The sequence below is a fragment of the Rhinolophus hipposideros genome, assembly GCF_964194185.1.
Source record: "Rhinolophus hipposideros genome assembly, chromosome: 8".
Taxonomy (NCBI): domain Eukaryota; kingdom Metazoa; phylum Chordata; class Mammalia; order Chiroptera; family Rhinolophidae; genus Rhinolophus; species Rhinolophus hipposideros.
In genome coordinates, this window is record NC_138054.1 from 89,164,410 (window position 1) to 89,190,434 (window position 26,025).

Sequence of the window (26,025 nt, forward strand, 5' to 3'; positions counted from 1 at the left end):
ACACTGTTCATTGCCTTTTTTTTTTTTTTTTTTTAAAAACAACCTTGGTACAGATTACAAATGAAGGGGTCAACGCAATGCTTGGCCCAGAGTAAGTGCTCGATAAATGTTAGCTGTAGTCATTTGTAGTAAATTTTTAATAAATGGCCTGTTTGATGGGTGAATAAAAATAGCCTCTAACTCAGATGACAAGTACTGCATTGCTGTTGTATTTCAAGGTGCACAAAATGTTACCTACCTTTAATGATATAATAATAACAGCTATTCATCAAGTACCCATTATATGCCAAGCACTTTCCATATTTCATGTAATGCTCAGAGCAACCCTATAGGATAAGTACTATCATCTGCAGTTTATACATGAAACTGAGGCTTGGCTACGTTAAGTATCTTGCCCAAGGTTATACCACTGATTCACAGACTGCTTAAAAGGAAGTTATTATGTAGTTTGTTAAGCGTGCCTCATTTTGATGAAATAAAAATGTTGAAGTATCAGAGTAACCACAATGCAGAAAAATGCCCGTACTACTACCATCTGAACACATCCAAGATATTTTTTGTAAATAAGTGTATCAGAAGTCTTAGTGTACAAATACTAAACTTTTTTCACTTGGAACCCTATATTTTTCTACATTCCACTGTACTTCAGAGAGGAACTTGATACAGATGAATATGAAGAAACCAAAAAGGAAACTCTGGAGCAACTAAGTGAATTTAATGATTCACTGAAGAAAATAATGTCTGGAAATATGACTTTGGTAGATGAACTAAGTGGAATGCAACTGGTAAGCATAATTTACTTACATTGGTGACAGGTTATTTTTTATTTATTTATTTATTTATTTATTTATTTATTTATTTTTGGTAAGCTTAAGCTAGAAAATGTACACCTTTTTTTGCATTTAACTACTAGATGAGTGTCTACTTATGGATAAAACAGCATATGCTTCCAGACCTTTATTTAGTTATATGTTTGAGTCCAGTGACATGCACAGAAATAGCAAATGGAAACTAGAATTGTAACTATGATGAACAGAGACCTATTAGTAATTGAAGACCCATCAATCAGTTATTGCAATATCTGATTCATTGGAATATTTCGATTAGTTTTCACTTTCTTCTATTTCTAGGCTATCCAGGCAGCTATCAGCCAGGCCTTTAAAACCCCCGAGGTCATCAGATTGTTCGCAAAGAAACAGCCAGGTCAGCTTCGGACAAGGTTAGCAGAGGTAAAGTTTCTTTAAATGGATCCAGTTGCTGTGTGTATTTTTTTTCTCAGCCCAAGAATTTGCTCATTATGTTATTCTGAAGTTTAAAAATTGGTCAGTTGAGAATGTCCAACACCAAGAGTAAACCCTGATGTAAACTATGGACTTTGGGTGATAATGACGTGTCAGTTTCGGTTCATCAGTTGTAACAAATGTACCATCTGATGAGGCATGTTTATAATGGAGAGGCCATGCATGAGTGGGGGCAAGGCGCATGTGGGAAATCTCTTACACCTTTTGTTGAATTTACTGTGAATCTAAAACTGCTCTAAAAAATAATCTGTTCATTAAAAATTGGTCAAAATTAGCCCTTTGAGCAATTATTGTTGATAACAAATGTAGAGGTTTAAACAGTTTAAATTGCTACTGACTGCTTCTACTGGGGCTCCAGCTTTAAGGTTTTTACCATTTATTTTCGAATCCCTAAGTTGAAATCCCATCTAGAATTTATTTAGCAGCATTGCTTTATGCATGTGTGGCTTTTCTCATCTAAGAATTTCAAACATTTTTATAAACCTGATACTTCAGGAAGTCTGTATATAGACTTGAATGTAATTAAGGCATTCGTAGTTATTTGCAACCCCTGGTAATTCAATAGCATAGTGGTTAAGGGCATGGACTTGGGTCAGACTGGCTGAATTTGTATCCCTGCTCCATATGGAGGTAAATACGTGATCTTGGGGAAGTTATGTTATTCAACCTCTTTGTGCCTTAGTTTCCCTACCTGCAAAAAGGTGACAATGATAGTTCTACCTCTTATCGTTGTGACGAGGAGTAAATGAAGTAAGAAGTAGAGCACATATTATGTGTAACATGTATCGTATGTAAAACACATAGAAGAGTACCAGTGCCTAGTGTATACAATCAGTGCTTCTGGTGTTAAAGGTAGTACGTATTTAACCAAAGTTCCGGGAGATCTGATACCAGTTATCTCATTCAAGCCTAGACCACACTTCAATTTAATGAAATGAATTCTTAGAGGATGGCTCCTCTATTTATCTACTAATTCCTTGGTAGAGTTTATAACTCAGACAGTGGTTATGATAGCTTTGAGATGTATTAGAACTGTGTAACAGCTTTTCTGTCATGTTTGCCTTGAATTGTTTCTGCAGTTCTTTATAATATCCATCAGCTAGAGGATCTTTTTTTAAAGAAGTAAATCTAAGAAGCTGGATTTTATACTCAGTGTTTTTAACTTAAATATCATATGCTTTGTGTTCATCCATTGTAGATGGATAGAGATCTCATGGTAGGAAAGCTGGAAAGAGACCTGTACACTCAACAGAAAGTGGAGATACTAACAGCTCTCAGGAAACTTGGAGAGAAGGTACCCATATTTAATATAACATAGTATTAAAAAAGTGTGAAGTATTTGGTACAGAACTTCTTGGTTTGTGGTCCTGAGACATTCTTAACAGTGGTTCCTGGAACTACTTGTCGTGATTTGAACCTACTCTACTGGACTTTGTTTTGTTTAGCTGACTGCAGATGATGAGGCCTTCCTGTCAGCAAACGCAGGTGCTATCCTTAGCCAGTTTGAGAAAGTCTCCACAGACCTTGGTGAGTATCCTCATATTTCTGAAAGTTGGCTATGAATTACCGCTCCCGATTGACGGGTAGCGTGGTGAGATAACAGGATGGCCTTTTCTTGAGTTTAGAAGTAAAATCGGAACTGTATTCTTTATAAATCCTGTTGTTGGATTTGTTTTCCGGTACTTTTTAATTTTAAAAAGTCATATAGACTAGTGTTTTAAAAATATTTGTCAGCTACATGTGAATATGAACATAAACTAAATTTTTATGTATTTTATTTCATACAGCTAGAGTAAACATTTGTAACCAATAAATGAGCCTGTGTAGCTGAGTTGTTTGTGCAGAAGGAAGGAAATGGGGATGGCCTTGGGAAAATTTGGGGTAATGCGCTGATAATAGAAGCTTATTTTCTATTTCTATATCTATATGATAGGTTTTCCCCTCTTTACCTGGAACTGTAAATGTGTTTGAAATGACCTTTTCTTTTATTATGTGTCTTTCTCCTTAGGCTCTGGAGACAAAGTTCTTGCTTTGGCAAGTTTTGAGGTTGAAAAAGCTAAGAAATGACATGGTGTGGAAGCTTGGGACAGTGATCATATTCTTGTAAATGGCGTCTTTCTGCTGGGAATTTTGAGTCATTGCAAAGAAATTGAGAGATTCTTGAAGTGCACTAATCACCTAAGAAAAGGTTATTAATGAAAAACATACTCGTGGCTTCTCTTTATGCCATTCATCATTGTGCTTTGTGTGATGGTCTGTCTGCCTGAGTGGTCCTGGACTTGGGATACAGGGACTCACTGAGCCTGATTCATTAACGGTTTGTCTGTGTAAGAGAGAGATCTGAAAACAGTTTCTCTGACTTTTTATTAAGGCTCTTTGTTTTCAAGTGCTGATAGTAAATGAAAAGATGTGAAGTCATGGTTCTTTTCTGCTCGTAATTTATGCCCACTTATTGGAGTGAATAGTGTAGCAACATTAATAGACCTCATCTGTGTTCATAAAATTTTAGAGTTCTAAGTGATCTTAGAAATCATTTTCATTTTACAGACAAGGAAACTGAGGCTCAGAAAGAGCAAGTGACTTGCTTAAAGTCACATCAGAGACAGTGTTGGGGATAAGGCTTGGGTGTCCGGACTCTCGGTTTAGTGTCCATTGAATTTTTATTTTTTTTACTCTGTGCTGTTCTTTAAAAATAATTAACACATATTTGTGCAAGCCCATGTTTATAAAAATTCCATGTACCAACAAAAAGTTGTCACTAAGGGACCATTCCCCAGCCTGTAAGCTCTCAGAATGAATGGGGCCCATTGTGTCTCTGAGTTTTGAGCTGGGAACAATGGGAGCCCTGTTGAGAGTCTCCTGAAGTAACTTAACCTCCTGTGTTGTTTCACCGGGGAAGCAATTGGAAGTGGCTGCTAGAGGCCCTCCCTGTGTGTGACTTCTTTGCTGCAACCTGGAGGGTGGTGACTGTAAATTACTATTTACTCTTCAGTTTTTGGAGAAACACAAAATAAGTTATGAGGAAAAGCAAGTTTCTCTCCTGAGTGTTTACATTTCTCTGGATGCTCAAATATATAGATTTCCCCGTATGCATGTATGTTAGCTTCTTTCTAGACTCTGGCTACTTTATATTCTTTCATGTATTTCTCAGTATTCTTTTTCTTTGCACTTTATACAAATTAAAGACATTTTTAAAGCTTCACGTATACTGTAAACTCAAATAGGTGCTCTGCCAACTGGGCAAATTAGGGGACCTCAGCTACGTTAATGCCTTATTTGGAATTTTTAATGGGCAATTTTTTACATATTGGTTTATGACAGTAAAAAACTCACTGAAATTGTAAAAAAAAAAGAAAAAAAACAAGAAAAAGCAACTTACCTGCTATTCTTCTAGGGCTTTATGGTCAATCATCATTATTTCATTATTCTGGGGATTTTTTGTGGTTGTTTTTTTAATCAAGGTGAGATTCCTATAACACAAAATACACCATTTTAAAGTGGACAATTCAGTGGCATTTAGTACATTCACAGTGTTGTGCAACCACCACCTCTATCTAGTTCCAAAACATTTTCATCACCCCCAAAGGAGACCCCGTGTCTATTAAGCAGTCACTCTTGGTACCCTCTTCCTCCCAGCCCTAATTTACTGTCTGTCTCTATAGAGTTACCTATTCTGGTTATTTCATATAAATGGAATCATACAGTATGTGACCTTTTATGTCTGGCCCCTTTCGCTCGGCGTAGCATTTTAGAGGCTAATCCGCATTGTGGCGTGTATCCGTACTTCACCCTTCCCATGGATGAAAATAGTCCTTGGATGCTGTATTGTGTTTTTCCATTTATCTCTTGAACATTTGGGATTTTTTATTTCCTTTTTGGCTATTGCAAATAATGCTGCTGTGGACATTTGTGTATAAGTATTTGTTTAAATAACTGTTTTTAATTCTTTTGGATGTATACCTAGGAATGGAATTGCTGTGTTTTGTTTTGTTTTTTTTAAACCATAGCAAGTTTCTCCCTCCCCCTCCAGTAGTAGGTTGAGGAAAATTAGGTATATTTTGTATATGAAAGGGGCCTAGATGAATCTGGAGTCCTTAATTTTGGTTTCCCTTGAACTTTCTATAAGCTCAACGTCAGTGAAATATTTTGTCATTAACCACATTAATGTACTCATTTTGTAAGTAATGACTAGTACTTGGTTTAAAATTAATCTTCCTCTATAAGTGGTCACATTTGCAGTGCCTCGTGAGAAACTGCCAATCATGGCCATGTGACCTTTGGTAGGTTCCTTAATCTTTTTGAGCCTCCTCTTCTGTTCAGTGGGGATAATACCTACCACCTAGGATTATTATGCATTCCCCTCTCTTCCTTCTACAGAAGGAAGTTTTGCATTGGAGCTAATCCACCATTTAACAGTTCTTTCAAGAGCCATAGGATATATTTTGTTTCACAAATTTGGTATTTCAGAAAACTAAAAAGTTGATAATCTGAAAATTCTATACAGCTATAGTTATTAAATGACTTGCAAACTATGTTCCCTGTTCATATTTTGCTATATTTAATCTTCTGGGTTTTTGTAGACTTCTTGGGAGGTCTCAGACTGCAATAACTAATGCTGAAGCAGCTAACCTTTTTACATCCTTGGGTCAAGCTAATATTTTAATGAAAAGGATTCCTGCTTTTTTCAAAGAACTGGTTGAAGCAGAAGTAAATTCCTATAAGCAAATGTCCAACTGGGCTGTATAATGAAGTCTAATAATTTAAAACAGTTCCTATGTTTCAATGTTCTGTTTTATGCTGTGAGTGGTAAGATAAGTATTCTAGGTGGGTGGTGGGGGAAGACACCAAGAAATAGAATGAGTTGTACCGAGGAAAGAGTTGGAGTTGGGACAGATGGATTGTTAACTTGCATTGTGAAGCCTTTTATTGAAGACAGCCAAAGAATGGTCATCTTAGGCAAAATAAAAGACTGCAAATCCACCACTGGAATGGTATCTTATTACAGTGGATAGTTTGAAATTATTACAGAAAAAATAAACCAGACCATTTTGCCTAGAGCTTTTCAACCACTTTCCAGTCCATTTTTTTCTTATCCTATTCATTATTAAGGCCAAAGAATGCTCTTCTTTGCCTCTCAAATTGTTTTCCAGCATTAATATGTAAATTAAAACTGTCAGCATTCCCACAGACCCCGGAACAAGCCGTAATTGCTTCCAGTCTGTCTGGCCCTGGAATTAAAAAGATTTAGAAACTGGATTAACTAGCATTTAATATTTTCATTAAGTTGGGAGAAAAAAAGGCTTTTCTGTATATTCCACTAGAATACGGCCTTTTGACATCCTAACTCATTTCTTTTTGAAATCCCTCTCCCTGCTCACGCTAACAGCCAAGTGGAAAGACTCTAGTGCTGAAACGGCCTCCAACACAAGGGGTGGGTCAGCAGCATTCTCGCGAGTTCACATGGACAGTCCATGCTGTTGCAAGCGGAGGACCAGGAAGGGGAAGAGGTGTGAGGCTGTCAGTTGGAAGCTTCCTGATGCTTGTCTTGCTTGGGGATGATCACATTCCTTACAGCCTCAGACGATGGACTATAATTAAAAATAACTAAGTAAAAAATTTCCTATAATGGAAATCAAGGAGAGCCACCACTTTCGTTTTGAGTTAGAAAAGAGGAAGATAATGCTGGTAAGCGTTCTTTCTAAGATGCTGCATCAGCCACACATCCTCTGCCCCCAGCTTTTGGCAGCTGTGACCATGAATTCTTGGTTCCCACAAGAACCTCTGATTTTGTGTTATAGTTATAATTTCAATACATGGTTTAAAAGATTAAGTTATCTTAATCATGTCTATTTATACTAAAATGTCTTGGTAGATCAAGTACTTTTTTTGTTACTACTCAGTTGTCATATTACATGGGGCAGTTTTTTGAGATTAATGGTTTTGGGGGTTGGGATTTTTTTGGCTTGTGTGTAAACCTGGTTCCTTTGCGCCTGGTATTATTCCCCCAGCACTCAGAAAGCAGGTCAAGTTGAAAACCGAAGCACTTACCCCAGTAATAATCAGAGATAGGTAATTTAGGCAAAAGCATATATTTGGCCTTATTGGATTATAACTGATTGCCTTAACACTGATTTGACCATTATCTTAAAAAATGTGGTACTTTTACTACTTAATCTTTTTTAATAAAAAAAAAAAAAACTTTGTTAGCATCTCAAATTTTACATCAATTTTATTCCAGGTCTTGGTAAATTATACCTTAGATTTGGTTTATAAAGCTCTGAGCTTATCCTCATTTATTTAAATATTTTGTTTCATCTTTACTCAGGAAAGGAGCATTTGTACTTTTGGAGCAAACAGAGGAACTCTCAGTCCCTTGCCCTTAGCCTTGTAGCATTTCTTTTCATCCTGTCTTCCAGAAGTATGAGTGGTTTTTTTCCTCTGCAAGAACATATCATGAGTAAAGGAGTATATATAGACGTACCTAAATCCACCTAGCATTCTTAGAAAGGAAAATGTGGGCTGTGTCTTTAACTTGTGAGCTTGTACTCATTCATGCATGCCTCTTCTGACTGGACCAGTAGCACTTAGGTGGCTCCCACAAGGCACTTACGACCTCCCACAGTGCTGCTCCTGCCAGGATGGGAGGTTACTTGTGCCAGGTTAATTTTGTTATAATCAAAGCACTGGACAGATTGTATATACTAGGCCCTTTTGGTTTGAAAAACTTAAAATGCACTTTTCCTTGGTGGGGATTGTCTTGAAATTGGAGAAGAAAACATGTTTTGGAAAAATCTTAATGACTGTGTGGGAGCAAAGGAAGTATCTATCTACTACCACTTCTGATTATGGCACTTATTCTTTCATGAGTGCTGATATCTGCCAGGCATATCACTTGGCTCTTTTTGTTACATTTTCTAAAATGGATATTGGATGGAGTCCTTTTTAAAATAAGACTCTTAAATGTTTATGTAATTAATAGAGGTTTAGCTAGACTGCATCATCAAGAGGTTTATTTTACAGTGATAAAATTGTGTTTTAAATAGACCTAACGATAAAATAAACCTGTTATTCTAGCATACTAGATGAGTCCCTAGGACCCTTATTTCAAATGTGTATCTGTATATTATAAAGAATATTACCTTTGGAAATAATCCTGATCTATACAATTTGATCTAAGTGATCTCTTTCATCTATAATTTTTAATCTCATCTTTTAACCAATCTTGTAAATGCATATCTCATTAAAATACTTGTGTTATTAGTTGTTTTGGAGAATATTAAATGGAGAAGAAGTTGCAATACTCTTTTAGGGGAGGAAAAATAGTTTTCCTCTACCCTTTTATGTTCTTAACTGGGACCCCTGTAATAAGAGACAGATTAACAAGAGAAAAGCATACAAATTTATTTAATATAAGTTTTATGTGACATGGAAGCCTTTGTAAGGAAATGAAAACCCAGAGAAACAATTAAACCTGAGTGTTTTTATGCTAGGTTTGATGAAGAGTGGAAAGTCATGGAAAGATACGATCGGACAAAGGCAAGCTAAGGGTAGTAAACTGAGGGAAACTTAGCAAGATCTGTTTGTTCAAATTCTTCTCCATGTCCCTCATCTTTGGGAGGGAGATAAGGATACTCCTTTCCCCGAGGTATAGGGAGAGCACCTCTCATGAGGGTTTTATGACCTGCTTCAGGGGAAGGTCAGAGAGTCCTTCCTGCACCTGCCATTTCTCAAATTCTTTCAGCTTAAAATATTCAGTATGCCAAGGTGCCCTATTTTGGGGTAGAATGTCTTGAACCCTGTCATTTCATTTGTAGTTGTACTTCTGCCAGTCTTACACTTAATTTTTATCCCATTTTGTCAAGTCGCCTTCCAAATATTCATGTTGATATTTTGTTAAGAATGGTTATTAACTGTATAAATTGCTTTGAAACTACAGTATAAGGAACTGTATAAAAGCTAAATACTACTACTTTCATTAAAATTATTTAAAATCTTAAAATCTACATTTCAAGAATACTAAGTAAAGTGGAGGCATTGTGTCTGGTTTGACTAAAGGAAGCTTATACGTATTCATATTCTAGGTACTTGCAGTAATAGGAAATTAAGATCATAAAATAAAATTAATGTGGGAAAAAGACCACAATCCTGTTACTCCTGTCTTTTCCTTTCTTCGAGGTGAGACAAATTAATTTTTGTTATATTTTTCTTTTAATGAGGTAAGTTGTGCTAAAGCGATCTTATAATAACCCAAAACATCCCAATGAAAAAAAAAGTCACTTGGTTTGTAGAGATTTGTGCATTAATATTATAGTCTATCTCAGCAGGGTGTCATTAGCAGCAGAAAGGGAAGGCAAATTAAAACTAGTTCCTTTATCCTTTCCAGACACTGTAGCCCCTTTAGCATGCTGTTTCTATGTGTCTCCTACTCTGAAAAGAAATTAAGTGGAAATTGCCTGCTCAACGTTGTTTTAAGAAGTTAAAAAGTCACCTGTGGGGGTGGCCAGATGGCTCAGTTGGTTAGAGTTCGAACTCTGAACAACGGGGTTGCTGGTTCAATTCCCACATGGGCCAGAGAGCTGTGCCCTCCACAACTAGACTGAAGGACAACAACTTGGAACTGATGGGCCCTAGAGAAACACACTGTTCCTCAATATTCCCCAATAAAACTTTAAAAAAAAAAAAAAAAGTCACCTGTGTGCTTTCTTGAGGACTCCCTCTTTGTGAGCCTGTCTTCTGCTCTTTCCTAAAAGAGCTGTTCTACTTATTGGTGAAATAAATGTCCCTTTCTTTCCTGTCTGTATTTAGCCACCAATTAGTAAGATGAGCAGAAATGCTCCCATGCTGAGCCCTGTGCTAGGGGCACGAAAGAAGCTGACAGGACTTCATAATCCAAGCTAAAGAAGCGCCTTTTTATCTTCCAGGAGAGGTTCTCAATAGGTTGGTCTACCCCCTGGAGCCTGGAGCGATTTCAGTCTACTCATTAAAGTTAGCCTGAAATATGTATTGGTAAAGCCTTTGGATTCTTTAAGTGAATTGCTTCCACTTGAATTCAGCTAAAAATAGTTCACTTTCACTCTCCAGGGCTGCTCCCAGGTTACCTGAGCTCTCCCCTCAGCCTCACCCCCCACCAAAAATACCAATGTGCGGGCAGCCAGCCAGTTGGCTCAGTTGGTTAGATCACAGTGCTCAAAATACCTAGGTCGTGGGTTCGATTCCCACAGTGGGCCAGTGAGCTGCGCCCTCCACAATTAGATTGAAAACGACTTGACTTGGAGCTGAGCTGCGCACTCCACAACTGATTGGAAAAAAACACACGACTTAACTTGGAGCTGATGGATCCTGTAAAAACGCAGTGCTCCCCAATATTCCCCAATAAAAAATTTAAGAGAATATATATATACATACAAAAATACCAGTGTCCACAGCAAGAGCAGCTGCTTCTTAAAGACCCAGGACTATTGCTGTGAATGTATGCCTGACTGCAAGAATGTGAGAAAAGGATGAACCCCAGTTAAAACTGAGCCCGAGAATGTGAGATAAGAAATCAGGACTTTGGGAAAAAAACAGATTTCTTCTTCCCCTCAAATAAATTATTTTTAAAAAAGAAAAAATGCAAAAAATAATAAATTATGTCTAAAAACTGATGAGAGTACATAGCCATGTGCCACACCCATCCACATAAATTGAGTACCTACTATGCCTTTCTCTCCTTCCCATTTGGAATCCATTGTAGAATTAGTAGCCTTGGAGCAACTGGCAGAAGAGTGAGCATTTCTGGGCAAGCTGGAGCCAGCCCTGGCAGGAAGAACTCACTTCATGTTTACATAGAAATAAGTGCAAAAAGGGATCAATTTGTTTCTGAAAACTTGTAAAACCATTCATCTTTACAGCATATGCTTCTGACCACCTATAAATCATACATATACTGCATCCATAGATTCAGTGAAAAACTTGAGGTCAAGGACCCGAAACTGTTCCATAAATGATCAAAGTAGTTCTAAGCTTTATACCCTATCCGTTAAGGCTTTGGGAAAATTAAAGCAGTTTGGAAGCTCAAGCAAGGTGGCTTAGGATGAGACTAGACTCTACCATTTATTTAGTTTCCATCAGAATGGAAAATACCTGGGTCATAGCTGCTTTGATATACTCGAGTGTTAACAAAAACTGATTCATACCTCCCTCCCTTCAGATGGAATATACTTCCTTATGCCACTGTTTCGGGCCTGGCCGTGAGACTGGATTTGGTCAATGGAGTGTTTATGGGGACTCCTGGAGAGGTTTCCAGTGTGCTTCTGCAGTTGGCTTGTGGCTCTTGCTCTTCTGCCATTCATCGTAAGGGGAATATTCCTTGTGTGGCCTCTAGTCTAAGGAGAATGAGGAGACATGTGGAGCAGGCACATGTCCAATCCCAATCTTTAGCTACTCTCTGCTGATCCCAGCCCAACCCGACATAGTCAACTCACGGCCCGAAGGTGATTTGCAGACCCCTGAGCAAAAAACGAATGCTGTGTAAGCCACCGAGTTTTGAGGTGGTTTGTCATGCAGCAATAGCTGACTAATATAGTTCCATTGTAGTTGGTTCTCTATGCTAAAGCCATAATCATACTCATATGTTTAAATACAGAGTCAACCATGTCACATCCTTGATTGAATCTTTCAATAGTTCTCATCACTTGTGGAATAAAGACCACATGTTTGGCATGATCTGTGAAGCCCTGTATGATCTGGGCCTGGCCTCTGCCAGCCTCACTGGGGCTCCTTCCCCAGCCCTACACTCTAGCCCTCTGGTCTTCTTGCTCAGTTGTGTGATCTCTTGCTCTCATTCCTCCTCGTGACCTTTTTTTTTTTTTTAATATTTTCTTTTGTAATTTTTTTTCTTTTTCTTTTAAAGACTTTATTGGGGCAGGGGAACAGTGTGTACTTCCAGGACTTTTTCCAAGTCAAGTTGTTGTCCTTTCGGTCTTAGTTGTGGAGCTCCAGGTCCAGTTGCCGTTGTTAGTTGCAGGGGTGCAGCCCACCATCCCTTGGAGGGAGTCAAACCGGCAACCTTGTGGTTGAGAGGACGCGCTCCAACCAACTGAGCCATCCGGGAGCTCAGCGGCAGCTCAGCTCAAGGTGCCGTGTTCAATCTTAGTTGCAGGGGCACTGCCCACCATCCCTTGGGACTCCAGGAGTTGAACCCGCAATCTTGTGGTTGAGAGCCCACTGGCCCATGTGGGAAGCAAACCAGCAGCCTTTGGCTTTAGGAGCAAGGAGCTCCAACTGCCTGTGATACCCGGTCAGCCCCCACGTGGCCTTTTTATGGAGCCAATGTGTACTGGCCTCTTCTCTACTCTTTGCTGGTTAACTACTAATGTGTTTCCCCGAAAATAAGACCTAGCCGGACAATCAGCTGTAATGTATTAAGACTGGGTCTTACATTAATTTTTGCTCCAAAAGACGTATAGAACTGATTGTCCAGCTAGGTCTTATTTTCAGGAAAACACAGTACTTACATCTCAAGTGTAAGCCTAAATGTTACTTTCCCAAGGAAGCACCCCTTGACTCTAATGCAAGGTTAGATTCCCAATTATACGATCTTACTGCCTGTTTTATTTCAGTTTTTAGCATGTAACTACAGTGCCATGAATTATTCAGTTCTGTAACTCATTGGTGTCTGTCTTACCTACCATGAGGACAAGCACAATATGTGACTGATTTGCTGCTTTTACCCCTTGCCTAGCACGGTGACACGAACCTGGGAAGTACTCAATAAATACTTTTTGAATGAGTGATTGACTACACAGACTGCTGGAACAGAAGTGACGTGTGATGTTGATGAAGATCTGAATTAGTTCAGTTGAAAGGTCCTGTAAGAACCTGGTGGAAGGTAGTGTGAATATTGGACCACTCAGAAAAAGATGCCTGCAAAGGAAACACGGTCTCTTGTGAGTCACAGAGCCAGGTTATAATAATAATGAGTTAGATTTTTAAATGGTACTGAATTAGAAATGAAAACTATGATTATAAGAGAAGAAGGACTGGCGACGTGGAAAGGTTGGGTGGGTGGACGGCTACCAGTAAGTTTCAAACAAGTGAAGATAGTCCAAGAATTTGAAAATAAGGTCAAAACTATGCCCTTGGGGGTTCTTAACTTTTTAAAGAGTGTTATAGCTTACCTAGTAGGAAGAAACCAATCTAGGTATTATGATAGATGCAGAGAAAAAGTAAAACCTAACCATGAATGACAATGTTTGAAATTTGAAGTGAAAAATTTCATGGTTTCAGTACAAAGTACAAAGAAAATCAGGATGGATGGAGTTGCAACTCTAGTTTCAATGTCCTTACTGTGTGAAAATGATTAAGACGCTTCCCAAGGGGAGATTTGGGACTCACAGTCTCAGGGTTTACTGGAACCTGTGAAGACCTGACTGAGTCTTCTCTTAACACCCTCCTGCCCCTCACACGCCATCACAGAAGGGAACCTATGGAAACTATTTCATTTTCATATTCCGGGTTGTCAGTGATGTATACAAATATAACCTAGGTTGTCTTTTCTAAGGTGAAAAAGTGGTAGAGAATTTTTCAAAAATGTTTAGCTGTTAAGTATCTTGCTCTATTTCCCCTGGCTCTATAGCTTGTGCTAATTAAAATGATTTCAACAGAGAATCTTCATGTGCAGTTTCCCCTTTTTTTTTCCCGCCTGTGTTGGCTCTCATGTTCTTTGCTTAAATAATTTATAATCATTACTATCTGTTATTCAGGGTGTGGGAGAAGAGTGAGTAATCTTGGATCCCAGGATGTTTGCACCATGCCTCTCCTCTTTGTATAAGCTTTCCATAAGCTTTCATGTGACGCTCTTCATTAGCTAGCACCAGGGTGTAGATTTTCCAGCCTCAGCCTTTAGAGTTTATTAACTATTAAAAAAAAAATCCTCGATCTGATTCACCAGCTGGGGGCAATACAGCTGATGGGAAGTAATTTCCCAGAAGAACAGTAATGAAGAAAGTGAGGGGAGTGGGTGGGGAGAAGACCAAACCACAAAGTTCATTTAGATTGAGCAACCTCTGCTGGACCAAAATGCAAAATCTAAGTGTCACATTACTGTAAAGCCAGACCTCAGTCTTACAAATAGCAAAGGATATAAGAAAACCCCAAGCTAAACATTTGAATGTGAAACAAGGATTTATCATCTCAGGTAGGATTGAATTTTCTACTCTTAACAATGGTGAAGGATACCGTGTTTCCCCAAAAACTAGACCTAGCTGGATCATCAGCTCTAATGAGTCTTTTGGAGCAAAAATTAATATAAGATCCGGTCATACTAATTTTTGCTCCAAAAGACACATTAGAGTTGATTGTCCGGCTAGGTCTTATTTTCGGGGAAACAGGGTAGTAGCAAAGCCATAAGCATTTAATAGTAACAGGCCCCACTAATTTATAGCCATAAACTACGGGGCAGTCTGTACTGGGTAGGGGAGGAAGGAATTGTTTATCAGGAAAGGCCTTTTCCGTCTCACCTGAATGAACTGATAACATTGCAACATCTGATATGCAATACACTGATAAGTGCTGGGGGCAAAGACAGCTGTTTTATCATTTATTCTCAGAGAGTACAGGCGATTTGCTTTTAGAGATGGTAATTTCTTATATTTAATGGATGATAGTTGGCAGGGAAAAAAGTGATAAACAGACTACTATGCTTAAAGGCTAATAGTCTGAGTATTGGGATTCAAATTGAGGTCCTATGTTGCTTTGTCTTTACTAAGTGACTAGAATGTTGGAGGCTGCACAAAGTACAAGACATGTTGGTCAATCAAAACACTCAACCAAAGAAATGAATAATTATTTCTTAATACTGTCCCCAAGCACAATACTAGCAGCTTCTGTGATGTAGGGACGATCTATCCATCTGATGCTGCAGAAATCAGCACTCTGGGGACAGGTTGGCAGAGAGCCAGATGTTCACAGCTGCACATACCCCACTCATGACACAAAATACGTATATTCACTGATCCACAAAATGCTTTCATCATTGTGTTTAATAATTCCTTATTATCTCCAAAGTAAAATTAGATGACAAGTTATTTGCAAAAGCAAAACACAGGAGAATGACGCATGACTATGGCATTCTTTGTCTCCTGTGCGCTTAGCTTCCTTATCACTGTCCTTAGAGAAGTTAGAACTGTACCAAATGTCAACCGGATGACAAACAGCAACCAAAGCAAAAAACAATTCTTTTTTTTTTTTACTTTCTACATTATTGGGAATTATTAATTCATGTTTAAAATGTGGTTCTCAAAACAAAGGAATTGGTTCTCACTTTTTCTTTACTAAAAAAAAAAAAAATCTCATTCGGTACAGTCTCTTCCTTTCTCTCCCATTCTCACCTTGCACCCATTCAGTTCATAGGCAGGAAGGCCCTCTTACGGGGTAAAATTTGAGGACCACTGTTGCCATAAATACGTCAGAATAGTTCCCCTGCAGTGGGCTGTGGCTCCACAGCTGTTTGTTTCATTACTTGACCTGAAGATTTTGCTTTTATAACTAATCCCTTTGGTATAGAGGATAGAGATTTTTTTTTTCCTCCAGAAAGTAACTATTTAAAGCTATATATACGAGTATGTCTGGGAGTACAGAGACCCCTCCCCAGAACTGAAAGGATGAAACAGAATCACAGATTTAAAGAGTGAAGAGTGAGGAGAGGGTTCATAGCATTGGAGTTGGGGAAGTAGAAGTGGCTGGCTAATGGGAGGGAACGTTCCAGGTGGGGTATTTAAACATTTATTCATGCAATAATACCTGTTGGGCATCTGCACGTGCCAGGTACTGTGCACATGGGAGTGGTTCCCAAGGAGGGCCTCCTTGCCCTCCTGGAGTTTATGGCCATGCTGGGACTGGATCTAGCACAGATTAAAAAAGTCTCCTTGTAGAAGACCAAATAAATATTCAGTCAGGTGAAGGGGGGAGAAGTGGGGAAGAGCCACTGAGGCCAAGGGAACAGCACACTCCAAAGTCCCAAAGCACAAAGAAGTACCTGTGATCAAGGAGCGGGGAGTAGGCCTATGTGTAGCCCAGTTGGAAAAAGTACTTCAAGATCAGGCTAGAGCCAGATCATGTAGGACCTTGTAGCCATGCTAAGGATTTTGAACTGCATCATGAAAACGAAGAGAAATCATTAAATAGTAGAGGTGTGATGATGTCAGTACACTTGAAGAAGATTCCTCTCATTGCTGTGAGGTTAAGGAGTTGGGGGTGGTAGAGAAAACCTGCATGAGAGAGCACTCGGAAGCTACTGCTGGTGTCAAGGTGAGAGCTGATGATGGGTTAAACTGGGTCAGAGACCTGGAGATGGTGGGAAGTGGAGAGATTCAAGATATGGTTTTGGAGTGGAAGCAACACAGACTGGGTATGAGGGGTAAAGGAGGGTGGTGTCAAAGATACTCGTTTCTGGTGTAAGCAACTGGGTGGAGTGGTGCCAGTTACTGAAGGGGGAAGCACCAGAGGAGAGACAGATTTGAGGACCTACTAAGTGTGAGATAGTGTGAGCAAAGCTGGTACAAGTTCTGCAACTGGAACACGCTGTTAGGGGTCTCTCTCCTTTTCTCTCCCTTTCCTTTTCCCTCCCTCCAAATCTTGTTTCTGTCCAGGAACATTGCCTCATTCTTTCAGAATTTTCCATGTGGCGGGTGAGGATGATGCTAACATTTTTGAGGTCACATCCTTATAGTTCTTGATTCAATAGGAAAGAGAGACCGTCTCTTAATTTACAATTCAGAAATTTAATGGGGCAGCTGGATGGCTCAGTTGGTAAGAGCATGAGCACTGAACAACAGGGCTGACAGTTCAATTCCCACATGGGCCAGTGAGCTGTGCCCTCCACAACTAGATTGAAGACAACGAGCAGTCACTGAGCTTCCGGAGGGGAGGCCGGATGGCTCAGTTGGTTAGAGCGCAAGCTCTCAACAACAGGTTGCCCGTTCAACTCCTGCATGGGATGGTGGGCTGCACCCCCTGCAACTAAAGACTGAAAATGGCAACTGGACTTGGAGCTGAGCTGCACCCTCCACAACTAGATTGAAGGACAACGACTTGGAGCTGATGGGCCCTGGAGAAACACATTGTTCCCCAATATTCCCAATTGGTCACAAGCTGCGGTCACATCCTACTTCTTAGGCCAATAGTCAAGAGAATGCAGCACTTGCATTGGTCCAGCTAGGGTCCCATGTCTTCCTTGTTTTTGGTTTGTTTATTTGTTTGTTTGGTGCCGGGAGAGGGTAGATACTGTAATTGACAGCCTCATTGGCACCTCAGTGGCGTAGAGGGTAGGGAGAAGCTGGTCCCCAAGGAGAAGAGATGGTGCTGAGCTGTCAGTACTGACATGTTCCCTATCTCCTAAGCCTTCACTGTTTTCTTCTAAGACCCTACAGATGGATGGAGCCTGAGCTATTCCTGAAGTAATACTGCAATGTAGAAATGCAGAATTTTCCACCTCTGTGCTGATGGGGTAGTTGAGATACTGGCTGTGTTGATGAACTTACTGTAATTTTGAATATATAAATATGTTTATGAAAATTTAGAAAAAAGGACAATCATCCATTTCACACTGACACGTTTTCAGTTTATGCATTGTTTTCCACCTTCATCCTTAATTAAGCATATATCTTTTAAAATGTGTAATTTATACATTGCGTCTTGAATAGCAAGCATCTTGTTAAATTTTAATTCATTTGTTATAAACATCAATATTTACATAAAAATAATATGAATGTGTAAGTTTTTGCACAGGTGTGCTTTGGAAGACTTGAAGGATCAACTTTGCCTGAGGGACAGGCAAAGTCGCTTGGCAAATATCGGGTGAGCTCTTGGTATGGGACACTGTTGGGGCTACAGTCATAATTAAGGTCTATTTCTGGCCTCTCAAAACTTGATAAAATATTCCTCAATTGTAACTACAATACAGTGTTAAATCAAAAGAGTAATATGGACATTACAGAAAATAAACAGTAAAGTAAAAAAAGTATCTCGTATCTTTCTTGCAGAGGGAAGGAGAAGAAATGGGGGAGAGGATGAGACAGAAAAGGGGTGAAAAGAAAGGTTGGGGAAAGCCGGGCAGGAGTGCTTCTAAAATGCGGTTAGTGTCACACTATATAACTGTTAAAACGTTAACAATAAGAAGACCACACTAAAAGTTCCTCTAAAAGGGATGGTGGGTGTTCAAAGCAATTCTCATTTTTCCTATAAAGGGCTGTTTCTCCCTGTACTCTCTCCAGAGACCAGATAGCAGATAGAATCAGACTTTTTATAGAAACATTTTAATCATGGGCCGCTTTTCCCCAACAAAATGCACTCACTACCAATGCACACGATATTCTAAGTTTAACGGTCCCAGGGAGGCCCATCCATGGGCTCTCTGGGCTCCGTGGACACAGGTTAGACAAGCCCCCAATTCAAGAGCGGGCCTAACTGCTTCAAAAGGTAGCAACGTTCCCAACTCCAAAACTCAGGAAGACCACGCCTCCAAATGTCCAGCAACCTCATCCATTTCACATTTTTCAGGGGCCCTGGGTAAGCCGGACTCACCAAGGATTCCGCCGGGTCTAGCAGCTCCCATTTTTAAACACAGACCCGTGTGTGGGAGAGGCCATTCTTTCCACGGGATCACTGTGCTCCTGCAGCAGCGAGGGACAGGCAAAGTCGCTTTACCTCAGCGCCAGCTCCATCCTTAACTGGGGCTCCGCCCTCAGGCCGCCTCCTCCCCCGAGCCCCCGCCCCTCCTCCCCAGCCCACCTCCGGTCCCCGCTGCTCCCCTTTGCTCCAAGTGCGGTTCCGCTGCTACCCGCGACCCTGTTCCACTAGCCCTTCTCGTGGCCCCGCCCCGAGGCTATGGCCCCGCCCCTTGATCTTGTTGCCCAATAAGCGTCCCGTAGCGCCCCGCAGCTCCGTCCCGCACCAAGAAGCCCCGCCCCACTGACCGATGTAACCAATGCACGCCCCCCGCCCGAGCCCCGCCCCACCGCAGACCCCGCCCCCGGCGCCCGGCCCTCGGCGGCCCCTGCACCCCCGGGGCGTTGCCTTGGCCGCGCCTTCGCCACCCGCGCGGAGCCAGATGCCGCCCCCTTCGCCGGTCCCTCCTCCGGCGGCCTGGCGCCTCCCTCCTTCCCCGCCGCGGTGACTCACGGAGCGGGAGGCGGAGGCTGAAGCGGCCGCTCCCGCTGCTGCTGCTGCTGGTTCTGCTGCTGCTGCTGCCACCGCCGCGGCCGTTGCTGCTGCCGCCGCCGCCGCCGCCGCCGTCGCGGTTGCTCAGGCTGAGCGCGCCCCGGAACAGGCCGCCGCGCGCTGCGCACGGACCCGCAGCCCCCGCCGGCCAGGCCGGGTCGGGCGGCCCAGGTAAGCGCCGACGCCAGCTCGCGCTTGTAGCGCCCAGGCCCGCGCCGCGCTCGGGCCCCGGGGAGCCGTCGGCCCTTTGTCTCCTGGGGAGGGGCCGCGGAGGGCGCCCCCGACCCGGCTCGGACCCACCGGCTGGGCCCCCGGCGCGGCGCCCCGGTTGGGACCAGGCCTCCTCGCCCGGCTGGGCCGCCCCTGCCTCCTGCCGCTCGCCGCCCGCTCCGCAAGTCACCCTCCAGGCGTCCTCACCTTCTCCCGGGGGTCGCTTCCACAGGTGTCTGAGCCACCCACTCTGTCGCTCATCTCACCGCGTCGGGTTGGTTGTCACCGTGTGTCAGCACACCAGGTCCCGCGACCTCCTCGTCTCTTTCCTCACCTGAGCCCCACTGTCAGCATCCTGACCCTGTGTATGGAGCTCCGCCGTATTTCCCCAAACTAAATGCTGCCAAGGTGTGGCCACCGGGCTGCCCTTCCTCTCTGTACTCGGACTGAACTGCCCACTCCCCATTCCACCTCTCCTGGTGAGCGGTCCTGCAAGGTCCACTTTGTAGGCATATGTCTCTCTGGGATGGCCAGCTGTATATGTGAGTCTGCAAAATTAACCACTTGGAGCCCCAAACTGCACATCTCACCTTCTTTTCGTCACCCCCACCCCAACCAGGTTCCTTTTTCTTGAACCTGGTAACCAAGCCACATGGGTCTGGACACCCAACCTGTTAGGCCCCACATGCCCCCCTCTCTTGTGTGCTGAACTTGTCTGAGCAGTGCCTGCTGTCAGGTTAGCCCCTGGGAAGGCCGAGGAGGCCTGTGTTGGCAGCAAATCAAGAGTTTTATGAATAATGAGATGTGTGGCTTGCAGCACCTCTTATCTGAGGATCTAACTATGCTATAGCTATTAATTATTTTGTCTCCTGCCACTCACAGAACTTAGGGAAGTGTGCCTGGCCGACTGCTGGGTAAATTGAGGCACCGGGGGTGTCGGTAAGGGACCGGGAGGCAAGTCAGAGTTTGTTCTGAAGTTCTGTTTCCAAACGCCTTGGCTCTGAGCTCTCTGTTACAACTGTTGGGCTCTCGTTCCTGGCTTTAGATCCTAAGTGATACTGATCTCTAAGGCCATTAAACTGTCCAAAGATACCAAGTTTCCTCTGATTTAAAGCAGGACTTTGAATCGTAAATAAAGGTGCCAGCTGGTAAATGCCAGTGTGTCATTCGTGGTTTCCTGGTGGAATTTGTGGCCCTTGTAAATACAAGTTGCCTCAGTGGGATGGAGATTCATCCGTTCAATAGTGAGCGCTTACTATGTGGCAGGCACCATTCCAAGCACTGGGGCTACAATGACGAAGATAGAGGCAGCCCCTGCCCTCCTGTAGCAGGACCTTCTAAAGAGGAGGGGGTCAACGAATAAGCAGACAAAATACTTTCTATAGCCGTGGGTGCTAGGAAGGTGGGAAGAACCAGTTTGGATTTGATTCCCAATGCAGTTAGAAGCCATTGGATGATTTTAAGCAGAGAAGTGATACGATCTGGTTTAAGTTTTCAAAGATAGTTCTGGCCTCTACACTGGGTCTGGATTGTAAGACGCAAACAGAAGCAGGGGTACCAGTTGAGAGACAAGACTATTGCAGCTGCCAGGCAAGAGATGAGGGTGGCTTGGAGGACCAGGGTGGTAACAGTAGAAGTGAAGAAGTGTCTTGAACGGCAAGCAACTTGTCTGCTCCCCCTGGGAGAAGCTGAGAGCTGTACAGCAAAACTTCAGGCAATGCTGACTGAGATTGATATGTCTGGCAGAGAGTCTCTAGACTTCACCATGCTTAGGTTTAGCTCAGCAAACCTTACGCGCTGCCCATTGTGAGCCAGGCACTGTGCTAGACTCTAGGGATATAGAAATGAACAAGATACGTAAGGAGTAGTCTCTATGTTATAATATAACCTGTGCACAGAAACGTCACCTCCTCCTCGATGGAAGAGGGTTTGTGGATTTAAAAGCCGGTGAGAGGTGGAAGAGGGCAGAGCACGTTGGGCTGCGTTCCCACACCTGGCTGCCCTTCTGCTGCTTTAAGATGTTGCCCAAAGAAATTGGGACTGTTCTCATGATAGGTGGGAGAACAACTCAGTGGCCATGAACTTGAACCACGAACCAGAATAAAACTTGATCTCCATGCTGCTCCAAGTCTGTGCTATCAGAACATGTCAGAACTAGAGGACTGTGGGGATTATGTAGGCCAACCCCTCTTTTATGGTTGGGTACCTGTGGCCCCGAGAGGCTGAAGAACTCTGGAAATCCCATAGCAGTTTGTACATTTTCTTATGGTATCTGCCGCTGTCTTCCTCTATTTCAGCAGGATCTCTATTGGATTCATCTTGGCATCCCTCACAGCATTTACAAAAAGTAAACTCATCACGTGTTGGTTGACGTGCCTGGGTGTTTCACAGCACCAAAAACTAGAACCCAGGAAGCCTGACTCAGTCCCTGTGTTTTCGTCAGACCATGCTTCCTTTTGGATGCCTCCTCCTGCTTCATTTCAGATGTGTAACACAGTGGTAGACCCGGCAGTGTCCATCTCACTGAGCTCGGAGAACAGGGCAGCCCTGTCCTGATGGGTCTGCTCTCTCTCCAGCCCTGTCTACAGGGGGCAGCTGCTGAGAGTGCTGCCCAAGGAGTTATTCAACACGCAGCAAATATGAAGTGTAGCTCGTAATCAGAGCGTGGACTTTGTACCAAGACTATCTGGGTATGGGTCTTGGTTCTGCCTGTCATGAGCTCTGTGACTTCCAGCAAGTAACTTAACCTCCCGGTGCCTCACTGTCCCCACATATAAATTAATAATACTTCCTTCATGGGGTTGTGGGAAGAATTAAATTAAGTAATACCTCGCTAGCAGATGCTTAGAACAGCGCGGAGCACTGAGTACCTGCTTGGTTGAGGTAGCAGCTATTATTTCACCATTATTTATCTTATGTCCCAAAGAATTGAAGCTCTTTGAAGGCAGAGATTGTGCAGGGTTTTGTGTGTGTGTGTGTGGTTTTTTTTGTCTACTGTTGTAGTTCAGTGCCTAAAGTTTGTAGGCACTTAGTAAATATTTGTTGAACTGAATGACTTAATGAGCACCTACTATGTGCCAGGCACTGTTGTGGGTGCCGGGGACATAGCCAAGATACATAGTCTAATGAAGTTTATATTCTAGTGGGCAAGACAGACAGTAAACAAGTGAACAAGTGAACAAAATAACCTAGAATGGTGACAAGAGATACAGGGAGAATAAAGCAGGACAGTGGGATGGAGAGTGACTGGGACGAGGTGAGAATCATCACTTTAGCCAGCTCTGAGGAGGTGACTGAATGGAGACCTGAATGTTTAATTCTGAACAGTGGGAAGGCACAGCATGGGAACTTGTTCTGGTGGTCCACCCTCCGAGAAAGAGCAGGAGACTAGGAGGAGCAGTGAGTCGGCTTTCCGTGTCCTGGGAGGCTTTTGGAGGCCAGGAAGCAGTGTCGAGTTTGTTTCCATCAGGTTCCTCACTTTTCTGGCCTCCGTACCCAGGAGAGGTGGGCTGGGTTAGCGGAGGTCCAGGTGTGTCTGTGCCCTGGCTATTCCACTGAGCCTTCTTTTCCCCAGAGTATGTAGATAATCAGTGAACATTTCTTTTTTTTTTTTTTTTTTTTTTTTTGAGCCCACTGGCCCATGTGGGAATCGAACCGGCAGCCTTCGGAGTTAGGAGCACGGAGCTCTACCCGCCTGCGCCACCGGGCCGGCCCCAGTGAACATTTCTTGAGTTGAATGAATGAGCACTGCCAGCTCTTAGCATCTTGTCCTGTAACAGTGGCATGTCCTATGTATTCTGCTCACCTCTGTATGACTGAAAGCTTTGCATCTTGGCAGTGACTCTGAAGTAACTTTGGCATTTTGCTGCTGTTCTTCATATGTGCACGAAGGACACCCACACACAAATATGTGACAGTGTCTTAGTTGTGGGGGTATAGCAGGATCGACTGGGCAGCTTTCCTCTACCACCCCTACTTCTCTTCCAGTCTCCCGCTGAGTATCACCGGGTCCCCTGTAGAGGGTTGAGCTACACTGTCACCTCTGAACAACTCCTGTTGGGTCACTTGATCAGGAACACGGTGGTTCCCAGAAAGCATTGGCTGTCTTTGGTTTGGTCTGAACAGAGTTGGGTAGCTCAGAACACTCAGAGAAATGGCATTTCAAACCCAGGGCTTCAGCTTGCCAGGAATCCAGAGTTGGCCTCTGGAAACTGGGTGCATTGAGCAGCTTTGCAAGTCCTCACCCAGGCATCCTCTCGTCAGTGTCCACAATGCGACTTGCTCATCATCTGAGAGGCCAGCAGGAATAAGTGGGAATCAAATAGGACTTCTGTGTTGCAAGTCACTTTCAGGGTCCTGGGGCATTTCATTGGCAGCATCCGAAACGCCTGTTAGTCATATGTCATCTGTAGCCTTGTAAAAACTAAACCCAGAGTGGGTGCAACCTTTTTCTCATCTAACTGGTTTTTTTTATTATGAGTGGTGTGTGCTCATTTAGAAAAGGAGAAAATGAATGATAGTGGTATTTTATGTACATTGTCTCATTGAATCCTGACTAGTTTCTGAGATACACGTTATAATTACCAGTGGCCCAGATCATATGTATTCAGAAACTGAGGTCTGGAAGGATTAAGTAATTTGTTTGAGATCAAGCTAGTTGAGAACAGAATCGGATTCAAACCCAGAAGAAAGTCTCATGAGCGTGAGTTCTAAGCGCAATATTAGATACTTCTAAGCACAGTATTAGCTTCTCAGCCGAAATAATAGAGAAGAAAAACGATCGCCGTTGAGCCCAGCATGGGTGGATTTGTTAGGGTGGCCAGAGTCAGCTCGCTGGCTGCAGCTAAGAGTTTGAATCCTCCGCCCTTTCCCTGTCTCTTTTGACCTTGGGCAAGCTAATTAACCTCCTTTGCCTTACTTTCCCCAACTGTAAATGGGGATAATGATACCTGTACCTTCATAGCTCGCAGGGGCATTCTGTGTTTGAGCCAAAGTGCTTTTGAACTCCTTTTATGAAAGGGCGCCGAGCACCAACTGCTGTTATACTCAGTTATTAAAGACCTATTACGCCCTGATCCTCCCCGAAGCCTTGTTAAAAGGGAAACCAACAGTCCACAGTAGGAAAGGTGTGCCTCCGTGATGGGCACAGCTGGACCAAAACATTGCTTTCTCCTTCTGAAGTGTCTTCCGGATTGAGGGTCAGGAATGTTTCTCCGTTCTTCGTGGTCATGTGCTGTATAAGCTCCGGTAAACAGGTATGTATACTGCGCATCATGTCACGATTGAGGGCCACGGATGATAGTGGGGCAGAGAAAGGGTTAAAGGGCGTGGGTGCTAATCCTGGCTGTGATGTCTTTATAGTAGAAGCCAAGAGCACGGAGATGCCAAGAAGTGATGGCTGTCTTCCATTCCTCCTTCCTTCCTTCCCTCCCTTCTAATGATTCATTAATTCAATTAATAAATATTTACTGGGCTTTTATTACGATCTGGGCCACTGGGAATTCTGTGGTGAGCCGGATAAAAATAATTCTTCCCTTACAGTCTAGGGCCAAGAGGCTTATTATCTAGTTGGAGGCGTGTGAACAAAGGATGGACGTGTTGGTGAGGGTTTTGAACTCTCGGGGTTGGGGGAGAGTCAGGATGATTTCCAGATGGGCACATCGGCCCCCATGGGTACCTGCCCTGGGAGGGCATTAAGGCGGTGGTCTCTTTCCACAGATTTTTGAAATTATACCACCAGTGAATCGGTGCCTGTCTTGCGAAATGACCACCAGACCTTGTCTCTCCAGAATTCTGTCCATGCCTGACGGGTCTGCCTGTGCCAAATTTGGAAAGGAGTCATATGGTTGCAGGCAGACTGGGGGCTAGCTGCCCTGTGCTCTCCGGCATGCCCACGGGGTTCCTAAAAGAACTAATGCCTGTGGATACCCGTGTCCTTGAGCCCCTGTTTGGGGTCCATCTATGCAGAGTGGGGTGGAGAAAGTTTCTTTCTTCCCCGAGTCTGCCCAGCACCAGGCCTTGGGATCCCTTCACAGAACCACGTCAAGGAGGCCCCGCAGCTCATGAGAAAGCAGTGTTCTTGCTCTCTTCCTGCAGCCAGGACGGGTGGAGAGGGCACAGGGCTGACAGAGGCAGCTGCCCACAATCGGAGTGACAGGAGAAGTGCCAGGACAGCGTGGTACACTCCTGAGTGATGGTCCTCTCCTCCAGCCCCTGGCATGCCACTGCCTACCTGGTGCTGGTCAGCTGCCCCCTCAGTCTGGGGGGCCCCAGACTCAGTCCACATCTGATCAGGAGGAAATGGCTGGCCTGGCGA

The 26,025-nt window shown here is 43.2% G+C and overlaps 2 protein-coding genes across 10 annotated transcripts in view; both read left to right on the forward strand.

The window, feature by feature from the left end:
• The window catches only part of LZIC (leucine zipper and CTNNBIP1 domain containing), an 18,152-nt gene extending 4,200 nt beyond the window's left edge, over window positions 1-13,952 (forward strand). For 7 of the 8 annotated variants that reach the window (XM_081057391.1, XM_081057387.1, XM_081057388.1 and 4 more), the window contains 5 exons: window positions 650-785; window positions 1,131-1,229; window positions 2,500-2,595; window positions 2,747-2,828; window positions 3,310-6,281. In XM_081057391.1, coding sequence (XP_080913517.1) covers window positions 650-785; window positions 1,131-1,229; window positions 2,500-2,595; window positions 2,747-2,828; window positions 3,310-3,368 — 472 coding nt within the window. In that variant the 3' untranslated portion in view covers window positions 3,369-6,281. Of the gene's footprint in view, window positions 1-649; window positions 786-1,130; window positions 1,230-2,499; window positions 2,596-2,746; window positions 2,829-3,309; window positions 6,282-13,023 lie in introns of those variants that run through there. The other variant, XR_013993864.1, reaches the window with a different exon arrangement.
• Window positions 13,953-19,453: 5,501 nt separating this feature from the next.
• The window catches only part of CTNNBIP1 (catenin beta interacting protein 1), a 46,295-nt gene continuing 39,723 nt past the window's right edge, over window positions 19,454-26,025 (forward strand). Inside the window, exon 1 of one of the 2 annotated variants that reach the window (XM_081057396.1) lies at window positions 19,454-19,670. The gene's annotated coding sequence lies outside the window, so the exon portion shown is untranslated. The remainder of the gene's footprint in view (window positions 19,671-26,025) is intronic. The other variant, XM_081057397.1, reaches the window with a different exon arrangement.